General features: G+C 36.5%; 1 protein-coding gene across 1 annotated transcript; it reads left to right on the forward strand.

Moving 5' to 3' along the window:
* The first annotated feature begins 963 nt into the window (after positions 1–963).
* Positions 964–24,361, forward strand: LOC129257597 (next to BRCA1 gene 1 protein-like). Its single transcript, XM_054895968.2, has 19 exons — positions 964–1,432; positions 4,555–4,617; positions 6,312–6,330; positions 6,955–7,079; positions 7,517–7,795; positions 8,611–8,782; positions 9,587–9,659; positions 10,324–10,509; positions 10,975–11,229; positions 11,523–11,655; positions 12,207–12,479; positions 12,755–12,998; positions 14,814–15,020; positions 15,392–15,534; positions 16,800–17,369; positions 17,660–17,755; positions 18,941–19,080; positions 19,448–19,544; positions 21,543–24,361. Exons 1-19 carry the CDS (start codon positions 1,337–1,339, stop codon positions 21,726–21,728), a joined length of 3,357 nt encoding a protein of 1,118 aa, XP_054751943.2. The 5' UTR covers positions 964–1,336; the 3' UTR covers positions 21,729–24,361.
* Positions 24,362–27,759: the final 3,398 nt, after the last annotated feature.

Raw genomic sequence — 27,759 nt, forward strand, 5'->3', positions numbered from 1 at the left:
AAGAAAATTGTAAAGTGGATATGAATCGCACTTAATAAATGATGCGAGCGCAAAGCGCGAGCTGATATTTTTAAAAATTATTTAACCTAGGACCGGGACATTCTAAGGACATTTTGTCATCATATGAAAATGATCATCATCTTCCTATTCCTCTTCCTAAGCACGAGATAAAACTTGTCGATATTCCTTTCTGAAAAAGGGACAATTTAATTGTTAGGAATTCATGAAAATTTCATTATCTTATTTATTAGTCTAATAAGCCCAATGAGAGCGAGAAATTTCTTGATATCAAAGCCTGAACTTGAAAATAGGATATTTTTTATCACTTTTGTAACTACGAATAGGATGCATTTGATAGTATATTTTTAACAATTAATGCCAGGGGCGGGCCCCTCGGCCTCCCCCTGGATCCGCCTATAAATATGGAAGCATCTTTATGAATCACACTCACAGCAATCACACCTTCATACAACAATAAAACTATACTCACCGAGTATGAGAATTATCATCATGACAGAAATGTAATAGTGAACATGATTATGTGAGCTAGCTTGTGCATGGATGGCGTCTTCGCTTCCTCATGCATGCCATACAAAGTGAAACTTGAAAACGTCCCTGAACGTCATAACTTTTGTATTAATTTTACTCGCAATTTTTATGAAATTTATGTTATATCCCGGGGTAGAGATTGTAGCATATACATTAGATTCGCTTCTAACAGTGGGCAGGATATTAGTGTAGTGATTAAAGTTTGATTTTTTTCGGGACGGATCGACTCCCCTGAGGATAAGAGACAAAAATGCAGTTTTCATGGCGATTGCGTAATTTCTTGTCTAGTAATATCGAGAACATTGTTGTATGTGAAATAAAGGATGATGTCATACAATACGTAGACCCACCAGTGAGATCCACCAGTCATGCTACCGTGAATGCAGGGCTGGGAATTACGTAATTTCTATTTTCATACCAAAGTCATATCCATGGGCAAGGTGATACGGTTTTTATGATATTATTCCAGAAGGGGATTCTGAAATGATTTTACAATAAAAAATATTTAAAGAACATAATATATTGCAAAATTGAAGTTAAATGAATGTTCAGAATTTGTCATGGTGAAAATATGTGACTGTACCTCTGCACTTAATGATTTCGCGCTCGAATATTCCGAGTTACTCCTCGAAATGTCAACATAAACAACAGGCAATGGAAAAGGAATCTTGCGAAAAAAACAATGGATTGCTAAATTTGATCACAATATCCACCTATTTCTGCGCCGAGTGGGACAGTAATAGTTGAACGAGTGCATATAGTGGAAGTTCAAGCTCAATTATTGAAAATGAATGAAAATATAGCCCTAGAAGTGAGATTTGGAGGAGAAACGCAAATTTACAGCCCTGCTTACAAAACATCATGGCAGGATCTTCTCGCAATGGTGAGCAACTCAATTGACTTTTTACATGTAAACTGTGTTAGAACTAAATGTCTGGATACACAGCTGCGTGGTATGGTAGTGGATCGTATTACTGAACACTTTTCATGAATTCAATCATATCAAACACATTATCCTCCTAAAATTCACCAAACTTTCACTATAAATACACAATTACCTACAAAATATAAATATGTAAAAATTTTGCCGAAATCGTTTTTCCTTTTTACGATTGAGCTTCCAATCGGACCCCTCTTCGCATGTGAAATATTTTGGTCACTTGAAAAAGGTATCGTATGGTACCAAACGTATGTTTTCTATGGGAAAAGTTGAGAAAACAACAAAATCACGGATGAGCTTTTTTGACCATATTTTATTATTTTTAGAATATTAAGACAGTTTGAAAATGTGTTTTGTACCACTTTTCATCTTCTTTCTATTCAAGTTCTCTTTGGAAGGATGTTGCAAAATTTTTAGCGTATGAAATGATTTTCTGATGCGTATGATGCGCGCGTTCAGTAATACAAGGCCGGTCGGTAATACAATTTGTTTTTACTTGCACGCTGTAAGCAATTTTTTATTGAATGATGTACATACACTTGCACGCTGCACTTCACCAGTACGATAATACACCAGACGGTGGACTGTACTGTTTCCAGAAGAAGAAGACAATCACTCACTATACTACTAGTAAAATAAACGTTATCTAGAATAGATGTAGATCTATATCCGAGGCGAGAGATAAAAATAATATCAGATTGTCAAATTTCATTTAAAAAAATAAAATAAAATATTTTAAAGATAAATGAAATCAGAATACCACCCCTGAACTTATTATATTAAATCTAAGTTAAGTAGGCTGACCACTACTTAAACTGCAAATGTGTACTAGCATGACTAGGTAGGACAAAAATAAACACTCAACACTCAGACAACAGCATTTCTAATTCTACTAAAATTAAAAAAGCATTACCTTAATATATTCTTTATTATTTAGCATTATTATCACAGACATTGCTCAAAACTTACCTCAAAATTTCCTAAATAGTGAAAAATAAGGCTTAATTTACTTCATAAAATGTGCCTGGGATTTCTGGAAATGCATGTATCAATCAGTTCATCCCTATCTGCCTATGTAGGCTTTACTGTGGGCTAGTGGCTAAAATAGGCATTTTAAAGTCTTTATGCTGACTTAGACTGTATGAGCCTCTGTGAGGAGCCGTGGAAACATGTCACATTGATAGATAATCAACTTGGCTGCCAGAAAATGTGAAGATGTTGCTAGTTTGACTAGATCTACTTTGTTCTCTCAAAATATAGAAAGAAAATTTGAGGCCATTTCACCTTTTGACTTTTTGGACACATGTCTACAGCACAAATCTAGTGCGATGGCATTGCCTACCCTAGATACGATTTTTTATTTTATTTGCGATAAATTTTATCTGGCATTTGAAAGTCTAACTATTAAGGTTCTAACGTTAAGAAAGATGATACACGTCAGCACTCAATCAATGAACAAGGTTTTGATATGCAGGCGATTTGTAGTGTAATAGCCAGGAGGGTTCCTAGAGATGAAGTCATTCACTAATGTACTTAATCTCCACGGAGCCAGGGATTGCCCCAATATCCTCTTCCTCCGTTAGCTTTGGACTCCGAGATCAGCAGAGAGATCCTGCACATGTAGTACATGTAATGTATTGTAAGATTGGTCAGTCAGAGAAGGTAATTGTATTCAGCAGAGAGGACTAGGACTCGAGTGAAGATGACCTTAACATGGATTTTCAGCAAGAAATTGAGGGCAAGCATCGTAAAAGATTTCACAGTGTCTGCAGGGAGGTCTTGGTTTGGGAGGAGAATTAGCAGGGAGACTGACACTCATTCCCAAATCAGGCAGCATCTTGTTGACATTCGATGTTAAAGTGACTCGCTGAGAATGTAGATGGCTACAAGAGGAGATGAAGCGAAGGGTGTTTTCATCATCATCTTTGCATAGCAGGCAGGATCTCTACACACACCTCGCCAGGAGGCTCCTAGAGAGTAAAAGTCATTCACTGACGTGTGCTTACTCTCCATGGAGCCAGGGATTGTGCCCCTATCCTGTGCGTATACCGCGGTCAAACTTGAAATTTTCAGCCCCGAGATTTCTAATTTCCCTGTAAAAGATCTGTTGTGTAGCCCTAAATCATGTAAATGGGTTAGAACTTCATTTCCAACATTTATACAATATTGCTTACATTTTAAACAAATATTAATAAAAAAAAACAAAGGTATTTTGAGAATACGGGAAAAAACTTGCCGATGTTTACGTGGCCATCTTGTTTTCTTTGTTAGTAGCGTACATGTAGCTACGAGATGAATATAGAGGCGGCAGATGTCTGCTGCTGGCTCTGTGAAGAGTAAGCACACGTTAGTGAATGATTATTGCTTTCTAGGAGCCTCCTGGCTACGCACACCGTAGTTATTTTTACAATTAAGAGTTCTTGCCCTCAGTTATGTAAATGGGCTACAACTTCATCTCCCCCTTAGACACTAATGATTGTATATTTTTTTTTAATGAAAATTAATTGTTAAATTAAGAAAAAGATCATAAGAAGATGAGCAGTTACTCACGGATGTTATAGTCGCCATCTTGTCGTCTTTGTTATTGTAGCCTATCTACGACATGCGTATAGTAGGCGGCAACATCATGAGCGATGCTAGATAAAAAATGTGCGCATTGGCCGATAAATATCACATGTGAATCTCACCTCGATGATAAAATATCCCGCATGCTAGACCAGTTAAAGCGGGATTTAGCATCGAGGTGAGATTCATGATATTTATTGGCCAATGGCATGCACACATTTTTTATTGAATAATCATAGCACTCTCATTTTATGCCATTCACTGTATATTATTATTACATTGGTGTTCTCTTTAACTGACCAAATTGACCAAGGGCCTTCTCCTCTTTCACAGGTCATACTTTATGTACTGAAGATTCATTGGATGTTCATGATAACTTATACCCATTAACAGTTTCTTGAAGTCCTTTCCTTTAAGCTTCATGGTTGTTTAAAGTGATCTACATGTATAGTTAACAGTTAACTCACATACTCATGCTGTATTGTTTATATTTCTTGCAGCTCAAGTGTTCTTTTGATTTGGAAGATGTCTTTGCAACCTACATTGATGATGAGGAAGATGAGGTACTTTGTAAAGATGACATTATTTTCTTGACAGTGGTTGTAGTTTGTTTCTAACTTTGGTGGCCATATTCTTTCTTCAAAGTTGTAAAAGTGGATGAATTAAAATAAATGATACAGTGGAATGATCTTCAATTAGAAATGCCATCTACAGAGTAAATCCATGGTTGCTTTCACTACTTTTCAGTATTATTCACTTTGAGTGAACAATCAGTAAAAGATGACCAAATTCACCATTGTTCATCTGCTTTAGTAGCATACAATTTCTACCGGTAAATAGAGAGAACATGCTCAATGAACAGAACTGACTAATAAAACTATAGTAACCCCTTTTTTATTCCTACATGTACATACACTGTACATTTGTGACTGGATCTTTCCATTTGAATTTTTCATTCAGCTTGGGATAGAATGTATTACATCAATGACTGAATTGAATTACATTAATATATTCTAACATAATTTGTCAAGTGGGATTTGTTATAGTTGAGGTAAATGTATTATGTGTAGTGTACAAGTGTAGAAGAAATTGAAGAATGTTGAGTCATGCCCTCATTTGCACATGACTAATATATTCAATATTTTCATTTTTTGTTCATCACCAACTTGTATTTTAACCTTCATTTTTGTCTCACCTGCATAGCAGAGTGAGACTATAGGCGCCGCTTTTCCGACGGCGACGGCGACGGCGGCGGCGGCGGTGGCGGCGACGGCGGCGGCGGCGGCGACGGCGACGGCGACGGCGGCGTCAACACCAAATCTTAACCTGAGGTTAAGTTTTTGAAATGACAGCATAACTTAGAAAGTACATGGACCTAGTTCATGAAACTTGGCCATAAGGTTAATCAAGTATTACTGAACATCCTGCCTGAGTTTCATGTCACATGACTAAGGTCAAAGGTCATTTAGGGTCAATGAACTTAGACCATGTTGGGGGAATCAACATCAAAATCTTAACCTAAGGTTAAGTTTTTGAAATGTCATCATAACTTAGAAAATATATGGACCTAGTTCATGAAACTTATACATAAGGTTAATCAAGTATCACTGAACATCCTGCATGAGTTTCACGTCACATGACCAAGGTCAAAGGTCATTTAGGGTCAATGAACTTTGGCCGAATTGGGGGTATCTGTTGAATTACCATCATAACTTTGAAAGTTTATGGATCTGATTCATGAAACTTGGACATAATAGTAATCAAGTATTACTGAACATCCTGTGCAAGTTTCAGGTCACATGATCAAGGTCAAAGGTCATTTAGGGTCAATGAACTTTGGCCAAATTGGGGTATTTGTTGAATTACAGCCATAAATTTGAAAGTGTGTTGGTCTAGTTCATAAAACTTGGACATAATAGTAATCAAGTATCACTGAACATCCTGTGCGAGTTTCAGGTCACATGATCAAGGTCAAAGGTCATGTAAGGTCAAAGAACTTTGGCCACGTTGGGGGTATTTTTTGAATTGCCATCATATCTCTATAAGTGTATTGGTCTAGTTCATAAAACGTGGAAATAAGAGTAACCAAGTATCACTGAACATCTTGTGCGAGTTATAGTAGTTTTCAAAATCAGCACTGCTGCTATATTGAATCGCGTGATGCAGGTGAGACGGCCAGAGGCATTCCACTTGTTTGTCTATGGCATTAATTTCTAACCTTTGATCTTGTTATCTTTTTTTTTTTTATTATGTACAGATTGCCGTAGACACTGAAGGTAAGTGAATTATCAGTTGATGATATGATGAATTGCTTCTTCTGAATAAAAAACATATTTTGTTTTGTTTTGATATCCATTGTGATTATTTTATTTTAGTACTTTGTAAATTTTTAAGAAAAAAATATTTAAGTTATATGCTTTGCTTTAGAAAAAAATTGCTTTGGCATGTTGTCATCTGAACCTTAATTAATGTATGTTTGTGTATAAAAAAAAGTTTTAACTCAGTTTGCTTCCTGTACTATGGGAATCATGTTAAGGTGACACTTTCTGTTTCTAATAGTACCTGATTTGATATAAGACTGTATTAGGACTGAGTCATGTTGATAATCTCCCTGTCCAGATTCTTATACTATTCAGTAACTAATATTCTGATGTACATGTATGGATGTGGGGAACTTTCCCATAAGATTGGCAATATGATTGATGGAAGTGGAATCTCCTTGATTGTAAAGGAATTACAATGAAGTAAGTAGTCCTGATCAAATAAGTGCAAAAAAAAAGTTTCTGAGTAAGGTTTATTAGTATCAAAGATAGTATATTTCGACAGGGCTGCACATAATGTAATGTAAGTACATGTACATCCTTGATAATATAACCATCCTACTTCCTTTATCCCAACAGAAGAATATGACCAGGCCAAAGCATTGGCTTCCAAGTGTCAGAACGTGCTTCGTCTTAGAGTCTACCCCAAAGACAAGAGACCCAGCTTGGACTCCGTTCCAAAGAAAAACACAAGTCCTCCTGAGGTAAGGTTTAGGTGTACATACATAAATATTGTGATATGACAGAGTTCTCAATGTAAATTAGAATTTTCCACTTGCATTGGACTGATAAACATGTGTGGAACTACATACTGGTACCAATTAACCATGATTGTACTGTCCAAACTTAACCAATTGTAACGGTACTGGGAAGTGTTTATAAAGCTATATTTGTAAGTAACACATGCCTGGTGGTCCTTTCTCATGCTAAGTAAAATTTCCTTGTTTAAATGACAAAATAGAAGTGCACTTTCTAGAATTCTTATTAAATCTTGACAAATAACAAACTTTGCATTCAAGAGCTTGATAAAAATGAGTTTGTTGTAAGAATATTGAATTTCACTTCAGTCAATAGAAATAACATACATTTAATTTGCATCTTCTGTTAACATATTCTATGCTCTAAATACATTTCTTTACAGACAACAGAATCTGTTAAAAGGAAGAGAATGCATGCACCACCTCGGCCAGAGAAAGAAACGCCAAACACCCAACCAGACCCTACCATCCCTAGTACCCCTCCCATCCCTGTGCCCCCACCACGCCCTAAAGTTCCACCTCGCCTGACCCGGACAAACTCCTTACCCTCCCACAAGCAGCCACATGCTGTGAGTTCTTATGTGATGGAGGCAGTGGAGGAACTCAAACAGCTAAATATATCTACCCCAGAGCAAAGTGATGGTCCTGATAAAGAGAGAGAGGTAGGATTCAAGCTTGAAGTTTTGATTGGATTGCATATTTGACATTTGTTAACAGAATTATGTTGGGCCTAATACAGATTTGAGCACTGGTTTCTCACAGCTACCATAATAAGGCATACACAAATATGAAGAATATATTTACATGTAATTTGCAAATTGATCCACTGTGATGTTTCTTTTGCTGACTGCCTCTCTGCTTTTAGTGTTTAATTACCAGTAAATACACCAAGTGCTGTATATTATGCAGAATGCTTGTAGTACATTTCATTTCATTTCATTTATTTCCATTTCCAACAATCATTGACAATAAGTTTGGTCCATACATCTTGATACATAATCAATGAAACAAGGACAATTTTTTAACCATACAAACCAGTTAGAAACGGAGGAGGCTGCCAAAATGCAAAGCTTGTAGAGTTGATTAATTTTATAGCAATTATCATTGCATGGTTGTTTGATAATTATGTGAACAAGGTGTTAAAATGCAATTTAGAAAATAAAATGTGAATCCCAAGTTTGTGAGTATTAGATAAAAATGAAGTTGTGTTTGATTTATGGAGCTACGTTTGCTTGCATCTCTTTCTGCACTGGTCTTCAGGGCCCTGTTACATGATACTCTCACGTAATCATAAGGATGTATTTTATGCTTCTTTTTATTCAAATCAACTGTTTGATCAATTATTAAGCACCAGGAATAGAGGTTTTAATGGGCCCAACTTGATAATTTGAAAATTAGAAGTGGAATTCATTTTTTTTTTATGAATGAATATTCTTATCACTATGGAATACACTTATCGGATGATTTGACTCTGCAGTTGATAGACCAGATAGTCAAAGGAGTGATTGATGGTCTTGGAAAACCTTACTTGGACAAGACCCAACCTTACCCTTGGGAGCCATCCCAGAGAATGGCTGGGATCGGGTCCCCTGTGTGCACCACCCCTCCAACCAATGAGCAAGGGACCAAGCCCAAGAACAGAACACCAGGTGAGTTCATATTCATCATCAAACATTGATATTATCACATTGAATATACCGTAGAATTTGCCGGTATTATAACCATTCTTAGCACATGGTGATAAGTGTATTTCTTATAATTGAGAAGAGAGTGAGATGTTTGGTACTACAAAAGTGATAATGGCATACAAGTTATAGTATATTTGTCAAATTTGTTCATTTGATACTTCTGGACTCATAACATGTATGTAATTTTGATTATAATTGGAAATTGAGATTCAGATTTTATTTCATTTATTGTATTAAACCATCATGATTGGTGGTGATTTTTTTTTAAACCTGATTGCTAAGAAAGCATGAATGCTTGTAAGCAAGCAACCAGAGGACCGACGGCTTAAGGTCCCCTCCGAAGGACCTGGTACTGAGGATTAATGCCTTACCAAAGGGCACTAGCGCACCAAGTGGGAATCGAACCCGGGTCACCGGAATACGAGTCCCCCGCTCCTACCGACTGAGCTATCGCGCCTCCATGATCTAAAAAAAAAAAAAGATGATTCGATACACAAAAATGGATTAAGAATATATATGTACTTTTATTTTAATTGATGAATATGAATTTAGATGATTTTATTGTAATCAATCATGAAAAATGTCATATTCCATAATATAAATGGAAAATTGTTAATGAGAAACATACATGTACACATTATACTGAACATGCTATCCCTTTAGTTTTTTGTTAATAATGTAGGTAAATTTGGATTAATTATGCTTATTGTCAATTTTATTCTTTAACTTTATCAAATGTTTCTTTCTTTTTAATCCCCCTCGTAGCCAAGCTAGTACATACAGGTGTAAAATGTGACAAGTGTGATTGTGTTATCGCTGGCATCAGATACAAATGTGGGTGAGTATAAACCTCCAAATGAAATTTAGATATTTATTTCTCATTTGTTATAGGTTTTCAACATAAAACAAAGAAGAGTTTGCAAGCTGAAACGTTTTAATTGTGGTTCAAATAGAAGACTAAATGGTAAACAAAAAAATGTGAATATGGAGTATACCATTGTTGCTGAGAATACAGCAATTATGGGTGTGTAACTGAGTTTTGTCAGACGTGTATCAATCAGATATGATTATTTATGCTGGGACCGACCTTTAACGTCACCATCCGAAATGCTTGACCAATGGTCGATCCTCTACATCAATTTGCAACTTCCTCACATAGTTTGGATTACAGTAGCACACCACAATGCCAAGCAAGTAGGTGTTAATGCTAAATTTTTGAAGACCAGCAGAATTAATTCAAGTGTCAACTAGGGTTTGTACCTGCAAACTAATCTTAGCAATGTTCACTAAGAAATGTGAAAAAAAATTGGGACATTTAAATTTATCTGGTCAAGTTAAATTTTTGATCTTGTGCTATGAACAATGATTTATAACATTTATTCAAGCATACAAACATATATATGGAACTTGTGAGGATAAAATACCATGAGAGACTATGAGTTTACACCCTAAACGCATTTGTACCAGTTTCATATTGTGGATTTTATATCCTTCCATTTCAGCCATTGCCTGAACTTTGACCTATGTGAAGAGTGTGAAGCTCTACCTGGTGCGCATGATGTTAACCATGTGTTCCTGAAGCTCAAACGACCAGCATACCGTATTGGAATGAAGTCTGATGGAAGGACTGCTCCTATCTTCAAACATCCTATCTATGCTGATGATGACACACCTGTCTGGGAATACAAGTCAGTTGGATTCCAGTGCTTACAATTAATACTGAAACATTTTAGTTAAATGCAACAGACCCCCCCCCCCCCCAAAAAAAAAAAAAAAAAAAAAAAAAAGAATAACCCCCAAAAGAATGCCCTCCAAACTATGATTATTTAAATTCTGAATTCAGTCAATTTTCTTTCAATCTGTTTTAGATTGTGGGACATATTTTTCATCCAATATACCGGTAATTGTATTCAATGACCATGAATTAAAAATCAAACTTTCATAGTCATACATGAGTTGTGTTGTACTACTTAGCATGATTTGTGTTACTTGTCTTCAGGAATGTTATTGAATGATAGTGACGTTCACCATATGAAGTCAAATACGCGCATGTTCAAATTCTTAAACAAAATTTCTACTTCATTTTAAGCTAAAACTGGCTTTAAAATTTAAAATATGACTGATTTTCCTCTTGATTTTTTTTTTCTTCATAGGATCAAGAAACTTGAAGAGAAGATGGCCAGGAAAGCTGCTCGGGCAGAGCTCAAGCGAAAGTACCGAGAGGAGAAGCGCCGTGTCAGGGTCGAGTGTCACAGCCAGGTATCACCAACTAAGAGAGAGAGGATAGAGAAGATGGCTGAGAAGCAGGCCGAACAGATTGTGGTTGCTGCAAGTGTGGCTGCTTTCCCTACAACCTCTACCACTTCAGCAGCAGATTCCACCTCTGAAACAACTCCTCTGCTTGCACTGTAAGTTATTCTTAAAACTCCTTGTGTTGTCATCCTATAATTATAATTCTATAGAGATTTATTGATCACTAGTAATCAAATACCTTGTAGGAGGGAGTTTCAGTATCAAGAGGTTGAGTGATACAAGTCTTGATGGGTAGTTACTCTCAAGAAAACCATTATATTTGACCTATACACACAATGTAAAAGAAGTATGTCTTTTCAAATAGATCAATGATATTAAGATTATGTCAGGAACATTTGTTTTGTTAAGATTAACAATTATTAGTTCTACTTCTTTATGATTTACACAGAACGAAGTTTGATGCTGCCTTTGTTAGTGATGGTAACTTGCCAGATGAGACCCATCTTCAACCCATGACTAAGTTTGTCAAGAGCTGGATCATGATCAACAATGGTAGTGTGCAGTGGAACTCAGATACCAAGGTAAGAAATAATATACAACAGACCACAGGCTCTTTCACACAAAACACTGTCCAGGCCTTACGGCAGGTTAAAAAAAAATCTGATTGAAATGAATGAGTCATGTTCTATTTGGTGAAGTAGTTCTTGTCAAACATGTAGTCACCAGAAGAGTAACTTGAACAGTTTTTAAGCAATCACTCTGGGAGTGATTTGATAAATATGGAATCCAATTACTAAGGCCAGTACCACAAAGCTTTACTATTGATCACAGGACCGATTTAACTCTGGATTGCATTGATGATTATGTGCAATCATTTGTAAAATGCCAGTTGTAGAATAAATTGGTATGGAGTGATTGGAGACAACGGAGACATACATTAGTATGCTAAAAGAAAGAAGAGTTTATTGCTTGTCAGTAATCTATTAATTGAAATGAAATGTCAATTGCACTAACACAATGAACATCTCACTCCTATTTGCTCCAGGAGAGGAAGGACTAATCTACATGGAATTTTTGGTAAAAATTTGTTTTATATGTAATCAACCATTTTGAATCAAATGTTTAATTTCAGTTGAGGTACCTGTGGGGTAACATCAAAGTCCTTTCCCCTGACCCAATGATTATCCCACTCCTGTTACCGGGAGAGGAAGGACCCATCTGTGTGGACTTTGAAGCACCTGCCAAACCAGGCCACTATCAGAGTCACTGGAGACTTACACAGAAGGGAGAACAGTTTGGCCATCGTGTCTGGTGCAATATTATTGTGGATGAGGCTGAAATCTTGGAGCCGAAGTGTGAGAGCAAGAAAACTGTGCAGGAGGAGCTGATTATACCAAAAGTTAAGGTTAGTCATGTCAGTGGTTATAATCATGTGGTTCCATTCAAGATTCTCAAACACAACTATAGCTAAATCCATTTGGCCAACTAGCAGTTAAGTCTAATTTTTGTTTTTGTCCAATTATCACTTGTTTGTATACTTGCATGTGCTTGGTATCATTTTGTCCAATTGACGTTTCTCATGACAAATGGTGTGATTGCCATTTTGTCAAATATGATCAACTTTGTGGTCTGGGACAAAGTTGTTGACATTCCATGTTATCTTCTAATGCTTTCCCTTAGGAGAATGATGGAGTCCAGACTGAGACCAGTGAGAATACAGCATCAAGTGCCGTGGCCCACCTCCAGAGTGACCAATCAGATAACGGCTCTCCGACCAGGATGGTCTCATCCTCTGATGTTCTCACTGCCCATGATGTCCTCTCATTTGAACTGCTCAGTATCCATGATGACCAGGATGCAGACAAGGAAGTTGCTGGCCTGAACAGTCCTGCTGCCACTACTACACCTAACAATACTCCAATAGGTAAGGAGAGAATCATTTTGGATCATCTGTTGTAAATGTGATTAATGGTCATACGAGAAGCAGGAACTAGGAAACATGAATTGTGCCTCACTTGTGTATTAGAATTATTTTTAAATTACCTACCCTTCTTTTAGAGTGAGCTTTCCCCCATTGTTTTGCAGAAAATTGAAAGAAAAAAGCCCCTTTTCTTTGCACCCCTCAAAATATGATACCTTGGATCCACCCCGGGAGTTACAGGACCCTGTAAATCGACATTCCATTGACAAATCATGGGGAAATCAAGGCTAATCTCAGAACAGCAAAGGGATTCAAGTCTTTCACTCGGCTGCATGCCTGGGGGTGTTATGTAATAGACGCCGGCATGTCTGGGAGGTCTAATATAGGAGAGCAATAGTTAGTAGACTAACCAACTAGGAATAAACTGCTTGTTTTCACTTTGAAACATGTAACTTCACAGAGGTTATTTATTTTGGTTTAGCAATCAAGAGACCTGCTAAGAGTTTAGGAATTGGGATTGTTGGAAACTAGAACTGCGACGACCTGAAGTAAATAACCATCACGAGTTCGGTCAAATTCATGCTGTCCGAACTTTTATTGCATTAGTCGTACCAGAAAAAAAATTGACAAGCAAAAAAAAAAAAAAAAGGTCTTCAACCACAAATAAAGGATTTCGTCCCAGAAAAAAATTTGACAAGCAAAAAAAAAAAAAGGTCTTCAAGACTCGTCAGGGGGGGGGGGGGGGCGGGGCAGGGATATGTCCCTTGCATGGGTTGTGACTCGTCAGGGGGGGCAGTCTGCCCCCCCCCTTTCTCGTAGGTACGCTAGTGCCTGGAGTGATTCAAATGCAATTTTTGTCTCGCCCACCAGAGGTGAAGGCGAGACTTAGGGATCCAAATGTTGTCCGTCGTCCGTCCGTCACAAACCTTATGACACATAACTCCACAACCGTAAGTCGCTTTTCAACCAAACTTGGATGGTAGATGGACTAGGGGGACCTGCATGTTAGGCTGCAGTCAGAGGTCACATGGTAAGGTCAAAGGTCATTTTCAGGTCAACGTTAAAGTTTACATGCAAGACTCTTATGACACCTAACTCCGCAACCGTAATTCACTTTTCAACCAAACTTGGATGGTAGATGGATTGGGGGACTTGCGTGTTATGCTGCAGTCCGAGGTCACATGGTAAGGTCAAAGGTCATTTTCAGGTCAACGTTAAAGTTTACATGCAAGACTCTGTTATGACACCTGACTCCGCAACCGTAAGTCACTATTTAACCAAACTTGGATGGTAGATGGATTGGGGGACCTGCATGTTATGCTGCAGTGGGAGGTCACATGGTAAGGTCAAAGGTCATTTTCAGGTCCACATTAAAGTTTACGTGCAAGGTTCTTATGACAAGTGTTATTCCATCCCAGTCATTTCACAATGAAGTTTCGATACAGTTATGTTGCCTGCCCTCGCAAATCACGATATTTCTGGTTATTTTCATAAGTGGGCGAGACACAAAATCGCTTTTGCCTTGTTTTTAGAAGATTAATCTGTGAAAAAGTGTTTTCCTTTAGAGTCTTCAGGCATGTAACTTATCAAAAGCTTGCTTATTGTGATTGCTTGAGGATTGAGATATGAAGAAACCATTTGTTTGTATGTAAGTAAACCTCAGGAGTGAGAGTACTTACATATCAATACCTTACCAAAGACTGCCAGCTTAACCAACTGGTTTCCAACCAAACAGATTATTGATTACCAGACAAACGACCTACCAACCGAGCAATCCCACCTTCTGAAAGCTTTACCTTTGTATTTCTCTCTTTACAGTTGGACTGACCCCCTGTATCTCACCCATCCCTCAGCTGGATGAGAAGCTCCTATGCCGTAGGGTATCTGAACACAGTGATCTTGAGATTATCCATCGTGAAGACATCCCAGAGATCATTGAAACCCAGGATACAGTCAAAGATGGACCAGCCATGGAGATAGCTCAGGATGGTGTTCCAGTAGCATCCTCTTTCTCTGATAATGAAGGTATAAAACACATGTATCCAGTCAATAGTAACAATTATATCATGTATTAAGTGGATTCTTATCAAATAATATTATGTATGAATTTACCAGCTTGTGTTTTTAATGATCTTTACCATGTATATTTCTGAGAATGTTTTACTTATCACTTTGATCGGAGCTTTACAAGTAATTTAAGTATCACAAATCATCTACAGTTGTGATTTCCATTGAAATTTTACAATCGTATTCATTTTGTGACACTTCAGTTACAATGACTTTGATACATCCCAATTTTTATCTATGAAACAGTTGAAATAGGCATTTATTCTCCATGATTGTCTCTTTTCTTTGCCTTTATTGTATTATGTTTTATTGTTCTTGTTTATTTTCAGATGAGTTAGAGAGTATCTGTAGTTCATCTGATAGTGACATGCTTGATGACTACTGCGTGGTACCTCTACCAGATTGCTTTGATCCATCTAAACCTTTGGATAAATCCATGATCCTCTCTAGGACGTCCATGTCTTCATCATTGGTAGGTAACTCTACAAAAGAATGCTAGTCAGCTTGGTCGATTGCTGATTGGTTTACACCCGCTTTCCATTTGGTCTCATCACACATGGTTCATCCTAGTTTGTCTGCAACCAGTTCTTATACGAACCATTAGGTCATATTGCCATTTAGCCCATTTGTCATTTGGTCTAATTTTTGGGCTTTACCTATTTTTTGTCCAATATCCACTTGTCTACACCTCTTAAGGGTATATGGTTAGATGAACTGTATATGAAAGAAATTTCATTTGACAAAGGAAAGATGATAAGCAAATGAAGAGGAAATTAGACCATCTGGGCATCTAAATGAGAATTAGACTAAGTGGATATTGGATCAAGTATAGTGTAGACAAATTGGTAGTAGATCAATTGGGTTTAGCCCTTGTGGTATTTGACTATCTAAAAGGTAGACCAAGTGAATATAAATCTTCACTGATGACATGATACTTGCTCCTCTTTTTATTTCTTGAAAGACATACAGTTGTGCTCCAAAGTTAGCGAACCCCACCACAAAGTGCACTCCTTCATGCTGAGTGTTGAATATAGACAACAAGACTACAATGTTCAGCAAGCCCAGAGAAACAAACTTTATTGAATGTAATAGTATATCACCTGACTTCACAATTAAATATAAAAAACATGGCAGAACTTGAACACTTTTCTTGTAGGGTTCACTAAATTTTGAGCACTGCTGTGGTTCATACGTGTAATGTGATAGGGTTTTTAGTACAGGATAATGTCAGATTACATTTAGATTATGTTTTAGGTTAGGTTTTTTCAATCCATTTAATGTTCAGATTTTCCATTGGCGCAATTTTAGCGGAAGCAATTGTCATGGAATCATCAATGTTTTCCCCAAGCAACCTCTCCTCATATTTCTGTAAGGAATAGATAAGGGAGGACTACACTTTACCCCCTTATTGATAGAAAATAATAGGTGAAGAAGATTTGAATAATCAAAACTTCGTAGAATATCATTCACTTGTTTCAACAACGTTAAGTAATGAATATGAAATGTTGGTTATGTTTGCATGTTTACATTTGTTGAAGTCTTCAACTTACATTGGAGGTTGCAATCATTGTTTACGTTTTTGGTACAGTTTAATAATGGACGTTCTTGATAATTGAAGTGGAATGTGTTGCATTCATTGCATTGGGTATGCAAAATCAGCATTTAGTTTAGGTTATATTAGGTTATTGTGATAATATTTGGAATCCTTAAATGTCTTATCGATTAATTTGATCCCAGACCTCTAGCATTCTAGCACCAAGTGCTGAGAGCGCACCCCTGGTCAGGTTACCTAGTTATGAAGAGAGCCAGGCAGAGATCGAAAGCACCTCCACTTCTGAAGGTCCCTCCATGTCGGAAAGTTCATCCATGTCTCCAAAAGCATCCACTCCCATCATCATAGAGGAAGAAGTTCCTCAGTTTTCCGCAGCTGCTGCCCCTGAAGACAATGCAACTCCATCTGCTGAACAAGACCATGGAAAGGCAGAAGAGATCATCCAGATGGAAAAGGTCCAAGCAGAAGACTCTATCAATGCTGAACCATCCGTAGATGCCATCCTAAGCACTTCAAACCCTGCTCTGGAAATCACCCCTCTCATCCCATTAGTGGCTGCTACCCCTGTTCAGAAGCAGCAGGTCAGTGATGCTACCATCCCGTCCCCCAAGCCAACCACACCCAGCCAGGAGACAGTCACAGTTGCACCCATGCCAGAGATCACTCTCCTGGCTAGTCCAGTACCAACCCAGTCTGAGGAGGCTGTGCTGATTAACCCAGAAGGGAGTGTCCTGTACGCCACAAGACAGCGTGAGGTAAGAATGAATATTTTACATGTACATAAACCACATTAATTGGAACTTGGCTTGTTGGTGAAATCAACCATCCAATTGGTTCATTGACAGTGCACCCTGTTGCGTCGTGCACTCATTGTAAATCTTAAACACTCCAAGCTTTGGGCTTGAAGCTCTCTGAATGTAGTATTTTATTTATCAAGAAATGTCAGAATCTTTAACTTTAGTAGGAGAAAGACGTTAGTAGTGGTACATGTGTATACAAATCCCAGCAGTGATGAATTATCACATATCTTTTTTTCACTTATCAGGTTGTGAGAGAGTCTCGTACAACCCCTGCTGTTGGTGGTGCTGAAGGGACCAACCTTGACTTGATTGAAACAACTGTCCAACCTCAAGAGACAAAGGTCAGTATAGAAACACAGCGACCTGGTGAGAATTTCTTGAAAAGCTCTGTTAGTGACATTCACTGATTAATTTTGCCTTAGCCAATGAGATTCAATGACTTGCAGTGAGCTTATATTATCTGTTGGTGAATATCACTGATGAAACTTTTCATGAAATGCCCCACTAAAATTCACAAAGGTTTTAAAGTTTAATCAGTTTAAGGGCCCTGTCATGTCGTTCTGTTCAAGCCTTGTGTTTGACTTGCGGATTACTATTGTTTGCTACACGCTGGTCACCCATATTGACAGTATCTCGCATGTATCTCACACGCAGTTGCCTGCTGAAGCGCACGTACCGTAAGTCTAATTTGCACGCAGAAAAGTTTTGAACACGCTTAAAACTTTGTTGCGTTTGTTGCAGAGTTTTGAGTGATTGCCTGCATCTTGCCCTCAAGGCTTGCATGGAACGATGTGACAGGGCCTTAAATTAGGTATCTTTACCTTAACCAGCTTTGTCACATTGGGATTTCACAGTGGCTTTTCTGATCCCTCATGTTTTAGAAAATGGAGGGTTAAAGGCAAGAAAAATATTGAGTGGGATTCCCACTAAAAGTGCTGAAATTTTATTCAGAATTTTGTCAATTACCTCAAGAGATTGACTTTGAAGCTAGCAAAGAAATCCAATGCCATTGGCCACTGTAAGAAAGGAATAAGAAATGTAAGTGATAAGGTGTTTAAATCTATCCTAGAATCATATACTGAGGACAACTCTATATCTTTTACATATTAATAGGCCCTGTTATATGAGATAATGGTCAATGTCATGAAGCCCACAGTGTAGGAAAGTGGACTGTAAATTACTCATAGCATTAATATCAAGGTAGAGTCTTTGAAATAAAGTTCAATGGTTATCCTATCATAGTAAGGTGTTACATGGCTAAAGCGAGTCAGGTTTGTAAAATAATGAATACTTCCTGGAAACTGGGTAATGCTAAATTGTGGAAAATCGGCAATGTGAATAAGCACATGTGGGTATGTGTAATATTATATATTGGGGAAAAAGATCCATTAATTACTCATTTTCTATCAAAATAATTGGGCATGTATTATTTGTTCATATTTCCAATCACTCCATATTACTTTTGTTGGATTATTTTCTGAGTTTATTTTGTAGTCATTACTTGAATGCATGTTCAATGTTCATAGGTCCAAGAACCTGAGAGGCATGAGGATCATGATGATGAGTTCCATGATGCTCAAGATGTACCAACCCAGCAGATGAATACCCAATATAACAACACCTACAGTGATGTCCAACTTGAAACTGACCCAGTTGATCTCCTAGGGTAAGTCTTCTCCATGGCTTCATCACTCAAATAAAAGGGCTCCCAGACATATGAAGACGTGGCATGGGGGTTCTAAATCACCACCCCACCCACAATAACATTTCTTTCTCACATATTCCCATATACACTGATTTTTTTTTCAATCTGTCCACAACCCAGGGAGCGATATTTTAAAAGAAAATTTAAAATGTTTTTAAACACAATTTAAGATGTCTTTCAAATGGTTGTTTTCCGTTTCCTGGACAAATCATGGGTTAGATTATGTGTATCATGATATACATGTATGTGCTGTTTTTACATTTTGTTTATGTATTTTTAGTTAAGTAAGACACTCATGACACTATTCTGATTATCTTGTCATTGGCAGGTACACTGCTGCACGAGCAGTAGAAGTAGCAGGTAGTGTTGTTAGACAAGCCTTTGATACAGCTGCTAGCTCTGTGAATGCCCTTCTAAGACCACAGGTAAGAGTCTTTTCATAGTAAAAGAAAGACAAATCATCCCTTTTCCATATTTTGGCCTCATATTTGAAAGCAATTGTTCAATTTTTATTCTTTTTTTAATATTAAAACATAACTTTTTACGTCATAATGTAATAAGATCAATTCAAACACTGCTTTTTAGCAAACATTTGAAAATTAATTGTATTAGGTAATGTTAGGAGAAAGTTGTGAACTATCAAAGGACTCAAACTGATTCTTCTCAATTCTCAGAGATGAAATGAAGAGGGACTGGAAAAAAAATCAAGAATGAAAGAGGGGAATAGTGATAAAAAGGAGATAAGTAAGAGGGTTAGACTGTTTGGGGAAGGATTCCATACATAAATTAATAAGTTTTTTGTAGGTGGGTTTTTGAAGGCCAAGACTCATCAATTTTAATGGGGAACGTAGTCATTGGTTGTTTACTTGGTTACAGCTGTTGTTCAACCCATAGAATGGAGTCTGCTTTTGTGACCTACATGTACAGGGCAGGGCACGACAAACCCGCTTGCCCGGGGCAAGTGAAAATGATGTGCGGGCAAGCATTTCTCAAAGTCAATTGCCCGATCGAGCAAGTGGTTGTTTTGGAAATAAAATATCAGTTGACCCTCTAAATTTCAATATCTTTTGGATAATCACAACTATCTCTCAGATTATGTCAAACCAGTAAAAAAAAACAGTGGAAACTGATGTAAAATCAGCGCCAATTACCTCGTTCGAAAAACCGTGCCATTGCATCTTACGTTCTATGTGTACAATGACTGCGCATGCGCTACTTGAGCAATTTGCCAATATGCACACCCCAAAAAAAAAAAACCAAAAGGGGCTTAAATTTCACATTTTGCAAAAATCCATGAAATGGCCATCTATTTTCCATATTACCTTGAACTTGTTTTGATTTAGTTGGAAACTACTGAAAAAATGAAGAATATTCAGCTCTTTCTTGACTCTCTTTCTTTACTCTGATTTATGATGGTGTTACACTCGGTAAATGTTTTTTATTATTGTGGACCCACATGTAGACTTTCATGTTGACCAAGTGTAAAACGATCAAACGATACGATCAATGATCAATGCTGCAACACCATGAAAAAAAAAAAAACATGAAAGTCTACATGCGGGACTACAATAACAAAAATATTGACCGAGTGTAACATCATAAAATGATGAAGAAAAGACAAGAAAGAGGTGAAAATTTAAGGAAATATGGAAAATAAATGACCATTTCAAGGATTTAAAGATGCAAAATGTGAAATTTTAGCCACTCCACTTTTGATTTTTTTTTTTTTTTTTTAACATCATAAAACGATCTTTTTCAGGGTCAATAAAGAGCTGAATATTTTTCACTGGCTTTCTTTATAGTTTCCAACTAAATCAAAACAATTCTAAGGAAAAAAATGGCAAACAGATAACCATTTCGTGGATTTAAAGATGCAAAATATGAAATTTTAGCAACTTTTGGTGAAGGTTTTTTTAAACCTTAAATTAAACCCCATTTATAAATAGTGAAAAAAAATCAAAATAAACGCAATGACTCAGGCCTACGTTGCTGAACATAAACTTTTAAATGTGTGTTCTTTTATACTGCACATGATTCTCAATTGTTGTTATTTTGTATGACCTTTAAAAATAAGAGTAGTGCCGTCATAATAAAAAAAAATTATAAAACAAATAGGGCAAGCAGTTTTTTCTATCGGGCAAGTAAATTTGTAGAGGCCTGGGTCTGTTGATGCTCTGTTAATTCCACTTATGATATCATATGGTATTGTCATTATCTCATTTATTCTAGTTAATGATGCCTGAAGTAATTTGAAGATTCTCTATGCTGGGGCAACTGATTTAGCTGCCCCTACCCCTCCCAGAACCTCTATTACAGGTAGTTCAATGCTATTCACAAAATGCTGAGTCATCAAAGTATAATTGTTTCAATGAAAACTGCAAAATATCTCAACTTATAGCATCATTTTGCCTTTCATTTGACAGCCCATCCCCATGCCTGCCCCATACGAACCACCAAGCCTCTCACCTATGGACCAGCTGATTGAGATGGGCTTCGGGAACAGGACTAAGAACCAAGAACTACTAGAGAAGCATAATGATGATGTGTCAAGGTGTGTCCAGGATCTCCTTCAAGCAGAGGAAAATAATTGGTCCGATACCAGACACTAGGACCTAGCCTTTCTCCGCCAAGTCCATGAGTGGTCAAATATTGATATTAAGGACCTAGAGTAAACCTACATTTCTTATTGATTGAATTAAATTTACTGGAATTTATTCTGATATTAATGAAAAGTTACTACTGTGCATTGTAGATACACCTTACGTGTTAACTTTATTCACTCATATATAGGCCTGCATGTAGATTATGCTGGAAAGAGGGTTAAATGTCTAAATTTGTATGGCTTTTGTATGGGGATAAGGGTATACAACTTAGACAGGTGTTGTAGTGCATATAGTAAAATTTGTTCATCCCTCGTGAAATAAAAGAAATCAAACTTTTAATTTGTGAAAATCAAACGTCATAGATTATGTACAGAAGTGCAGCTTATTGAATAATATTACTTATTTTGTCATTTGTGCGAATATGCCAATTTTATTTCTTCATTTCCCATTCAAAGTTGAGTTTAAACTCTCATATACTGTTAAGATTTGCTGCGTTCCTTATTTCTTCCTAATATATACATTGCTTTATTAGTTCAAGAAAGTTATGAATCATGATTATGTAGTGTGATGCAAATATCATTCATAGATCTTGCATACATGTACAGTGTAGATACGTGTATACTTATCTGTATGAAGTGGTGGATATTGGATTTGTCCTTGTGTAATGACTGGATTTCAGTCATATTGCCTTGTCAATTGAGGAATCTTTTTATTAAGATCATGACACCTATTCTTAGTAATAATGTAACCAAGGATCAAGGTGATATAAAATGTGTCAGTTGCTGCATTCAGAATTTATTGATTTATGATACTTGTATGTGGTTTATTAAACATGATCATTTGTTTTCTTCCATTTTAATTTTCTTCATCTTTTCTCATTCAAATCTGTTACAGCATACAAAAATAGAAATATACACAAACTTGTATACAAAATCCCTAGAGACCACAACTTGTGATGGGATAAGTCTGTAACACTTGCACTTAACATTTACTATTATTTACAGGGCTATAAAAAGAAACCAACTTTATTATTATCTATTGTAAAATAACATATATTGATGGTTAATTTTTCTTTTTAGATTTATTTTTGATGACTTATCTTTTTAAGAGATACACAGCTATCTCTCATTTTTTTCTCTATCATGTTTTATGTAATAATTGTAAATATTCAAGATATTATTCTCATATGGAGTAGAGTTGAAATTATATAAGAAATGTACTGTATCATAAATTGTAGATAAAAAAATTGATTTATGATGAAGATCGTTTGACTCTTATGTTAAGATAAGCTCTGTCATGTAAAAAGTAAATTATTAGGCTTTTGAGTCATTTTCATGTTGACATTGACAGAAAAAAAGTTTTGAAGGAATATCAAGTGTATGTGTAACATTGTCTTCTTTTCCACATTAAAAGCTTTATAAATATGTACTTATTAACTTAATACACTGTTATTAAGGCAGATACCCTCTTGTACACAAATTATGTTTATCCATCCAATACAATTTGACTGCATGTACTTCATTTGAATGAGATATTCTTATTTTTCCCCTATAATATCATTATTATTACTTATACTGTACTTTTTCCATGAGGCCCAAATCGCTTACAATGAAATAATTCAAGAATTGACTATATTCAAGTTTCTATTTGAAAGGTTTAAAGATTTTAGATTCTGTTTTTTTAGTATGGGCCTGTAGTAAACAAATATCTGTAATTGCTTTATACTAGAGATTGTACCAGCTAGGGGACGCTCCCTGTGGTGGTTGTGAGAAGAATAGAAACCAAACTAACATGCATGCCCCATCCATTACTAGCAATGGCTCACAAATATTTCCTGCTCACAAAATGCACTTTAGTTGCATTGCCTGCCAATGCTATTTAATTCAGTCTTAATAATGTCATGAAAAACAATGAGATGTCCATGCACAGATGGATCACATGCACTATATACTGGGTCAGGAAATATTTTCTTTTCTTTCAGATAGGTTTACAAAAAGGTTCTTGTATAGTCCCTGAAATCTTGATAAGTATGTGAAACTAAAAACTTGCAGTATGTGTATATATTCAAACAACAATAAGTAGTAGGTTTATCTAATATTCCATTGTTAAATCTATTGTATGTTATTCCTTTGTATAGTAGAAATTTGGCTTTGTGATCCATTGTAAGAATATTTGCCAGTACACTTCAACATTTAGAGGTAATAAGATTATGATACAGAAAAGATATAACTAAACAAGATTCTCACTGTCCTGGCAGGAAAACATAATCTAAAAGTGAAAACTTGCTTGAATTCTTATGGAAAAAGATTGAAAAGTGTTTGTAGCACTAATGATGATGAAGTGAAGTAATACTTAAATGCCTGTGTATAGATGTTCTTTTTTCAGAGTTTTAATTGTGGACAAGGAATGATAAAAATGCAGCTTGTGAATCAAGTGTGATTCATCATGTATTTGACATGTTTTATTTCAAATAAATTATTTTAGGAAGATGCGATTGCTGTAGAATGAATGCATGAAGAGGGTGTGCGTGATAAGAGAAAGAGAGAGAAAGAAACAACGATGTGAAATATCATCTTGAAGAATGAATTATTATGTGATATCAATTGAAGGAGTATATTCAAATAAAGATGTATATTGAATATCTTTGTTTATTGTGTTTTCCCTTGTGTCTGAAATCAAAGTTTTTTTTCTATGGGCATCCAAATGACTCTACATAGGCCTTTAATTGCTACATCAAGTCCTACATTGTGCTACAAGGGGGAGGGGCACTTGATGTGTACATGCTGCAACAGAGTTGCAAATATGGGACTTGAGAACTAACCTTGGTTTTAAAATTTTAGGAACAACTCTGGTTAAATATTGCTGAAAGTACATTTGTATGAAACGCCTTATTGTGATCTAAGGCTGTGAGGCAGAAAAAAAGGGAACTCTATCTTGGAAACCAAATTTCTTTGTATTCGTATATTGACCAATAAAAGAATCTTGAATCTTGGTAGTGGTGATGATGGCCGGTGGAGAAAGTGGTGATGGTGTTGGTGAAATTGATATGATGCAGACGTTTTGATGAATAAAATGATGTGGTGGAGATAATGGAGATCATAGCGATGTTTGTGGTATAGTGATGGGGATGATGATGATCACTATAATGATGATGGTGATGATGCATGATGATGATGATTGATGATGATGGTGATGATGATGGTGATGATGATGATGATCGATGATGATGATGTGAGGATCAGTGTATAGAGTACGCACGGCCAGCAAGCTAAACGCGCTATCGCGATCGCTAGTCTGGAGCTCTCGTATTCTTTTTTCCAATTTTTTGGCGACTCGATCGAATTATATGCATTGCGCTTCCGCTTTTTATATTATATTGCGAGCTAACAGCTACCGGTCGGTACTTGAATTGGTTGAGTGGATTTTCTGTTCTGAGCGAGGCGGTCTCAACCAAAATCAAATAGAAAAGACGGCATTTTGTCACTGGGAATTTGGGAGGTCTTTCTGGATAAATGCTCCGCAGAGGTAAGTTAATTTGAATGACAAACAATGAGTGCATAAGTTATAAATATTAGACATGATTGATACTACTACTAGTAGCCGCATGATTGATAGTGAGCCGAATGCTGTTCTCTCTCTATCGGAGAAGTCCTGGCAACGTGGCTAATCAATTTCCGTTCCGGTCGGTGGGCTTCTGGATGTCTGAGCTGTGCTTTGCCTGTGACACGTATGGTTGGAACTACCCCTTATCGACCACCTAATCTTCTCAGCATCGTATCTGCGAAAATATTCATCAATTTTACCCAGTTTTAGTCTCATTTGTGCAGAAAATTGAGCAGATCAGATTCCCATGTTTCGCTCGGCGACTCCGATTCAATCCGCGTATATATCGACGAACAACGAATACGACGATTTTACATTTGCTCATTTGCACCCGTCTTTTGAAACCGACCACCCGCGATACACTAAGTTTACGGCCGATTCTTGTCGCGGTGGCGAAATATTTTTACTCTTCCAAATCAGTTCTATGATGTCAACCACTCATGGTATCAATGCATCTCGCGTGCGAAGGATTCATATGCACATGGTGCACTCGAATTTTTCACACCCTTTTTACTAAAATAACTAAGCCATTCCTTTTAAAATAATGTTTCTAATTGTGCTATGACACTTACCGAACCATATGGATCGTTTCTTGTCTTCTCTTTGGTGTGTTTTTAAGAAAAAAAATGCATTTTCTCGTGATCTTCACGTAGATACCGCAGGGTAATTGTGGTTGTAAACTTTTGCTTAAAGAGGGCGCGCAATATTATTCACAAGATGTTTGTTTACGAATCGACGGTTCTGCAGCTTGTACTGCTAGCTGCATTTTAGACGCTCAGCATTATTTTCCTCTTTCTGTTTTTTTTTTTTGCTGTCAAGCGGTATTTTCTATTGTAGCGCCATCAGCGATGATGAAATGTAAAGAGTCGCCTTGAAATGAAGAAAAATTATGTCACATTAATTCGTTAGTTTGTTTCCTATTTTTTTCCACTTTTTTCTTCTTCCTCATCTATGATCAAAGGTGAATACCTTTTTTTGATATCTGTTCTAAAAGCTGGACATTTTAAATATTTTGTTCAAGTAAATAAATCAACAGGATAGTAATCAAAATGCGATAGAGCTGCCCGAGCTGAAAATTCTGATACAAGGACTTGAAAATAAAACATTCTGAGCACTTTTTATAACCATGATGAGGAGACCTATATATATATATATATATATATATGTGTGTGTGTGAAGTTATACATGTACTACAGCTTTGGCAACTCTTTTATTTAAATATTGTGTGAAAGATATATATAAAATGCTTGATTTATTTGCGCCTATATATATATATATATATATATATATATATTTATATATATTGTATATGAAATAAGCTAACACGAAAAAAATACGTTTTGGGGACTGTTAAATAAGAATTCATGAGTGGGATAAGTAACTATCTATTCTATTCTTGTTCGTTTTCTATTATTATTTGTGTGTTGTGTTTATTTTTCTTGAAGCACCAAAAGGTGGACATGTCCGCTAAGATATATTAACGAAGTCACCATTATTATCACAAGCTAACGGATCAATTAAAATGCGAGCGTGAAACGTGAGCTTCTTTTTTTCTTAATTCAGTCTTAACGATACTTTTTCATCATATTTTAAAGGTGAATCTCATGATTCAAAATGATAAATGCTTGTCGCACGGGCAGAAATAGCGGGACCAATAGTTATTTTCAATATTCCGAACTGCATTCTGGACGTTAAGCGAATTTGTATAACAATTAAAAGGGTAGGTCTATTTACCTTACAAATTATGCGAGCGCTGAACTTTTGGACATTTAAACCTCAACAAATGGACATTTTTAAAATATGAACAACATCATAAATGTCACTTACAAAAATGATGCCAGCGCGAAGCTCGCGCTTAGAGTTTTTGATATTGATGACAGGACTGTATCTAAATGAAAAATAATGCGAGGGCATTTGCGCTTAAGATTTAAATTTGGGATTTGAAAAGTCCGACAGATTACCTATACTTTTAAAAGAGGAATGACCTCCAGAATTCAAGCGCGAAGCGCCAGTAGATTTACGTTGAAGTTTAGACCTAGAACAGGGACGTTGAACCTTTATAATCATGAAAAAGATGGTATTTTTATAAATAAAACATGGGAGTCTAATTTTGTTTTAGTGTTAATATTCAGATCTTCAAACTTGACATTTTCCTATCCCCTTCATTATCCCCTCTCCTTCTCCCTTTCCCCATTTTCGTTCTCCCTTCTTTTCTTCTCTCCCTTTCCCTTCCCTTTTTCGCTTTTCCTTTCTCCCTCCCCTACTCTTTTCTCGCTCTTTCCATTTTTCTTTCCCTCTCCCTTCCCCTCTTCCTTTCCTTTGTTTTCTTTCTATTTTATGGTCTCCTTTTCCCTCTCTCTCCTCTATCTTTCCCCCTCCCTTTCCTTTCCCTTTCCCTCTCCTTTTTTGTGCAAACATTAACACGAACATCTTG

The sequence above is a fragment of the Lytechinus pictus genome, chromosome 1 (assembly GCF_037042905.1).
Source record: "Lytechinus pictus isolate F3 Inbred chromosome 1, Lp3.0, whole genome shotgun sequence".
Lineage (NCBI taxonomy): Eukaryota > Metazoa > Echinodermata > Echinoidea > Temnopleuroida > Toxopneustidae > Lytechinus > Lytechinus pictus.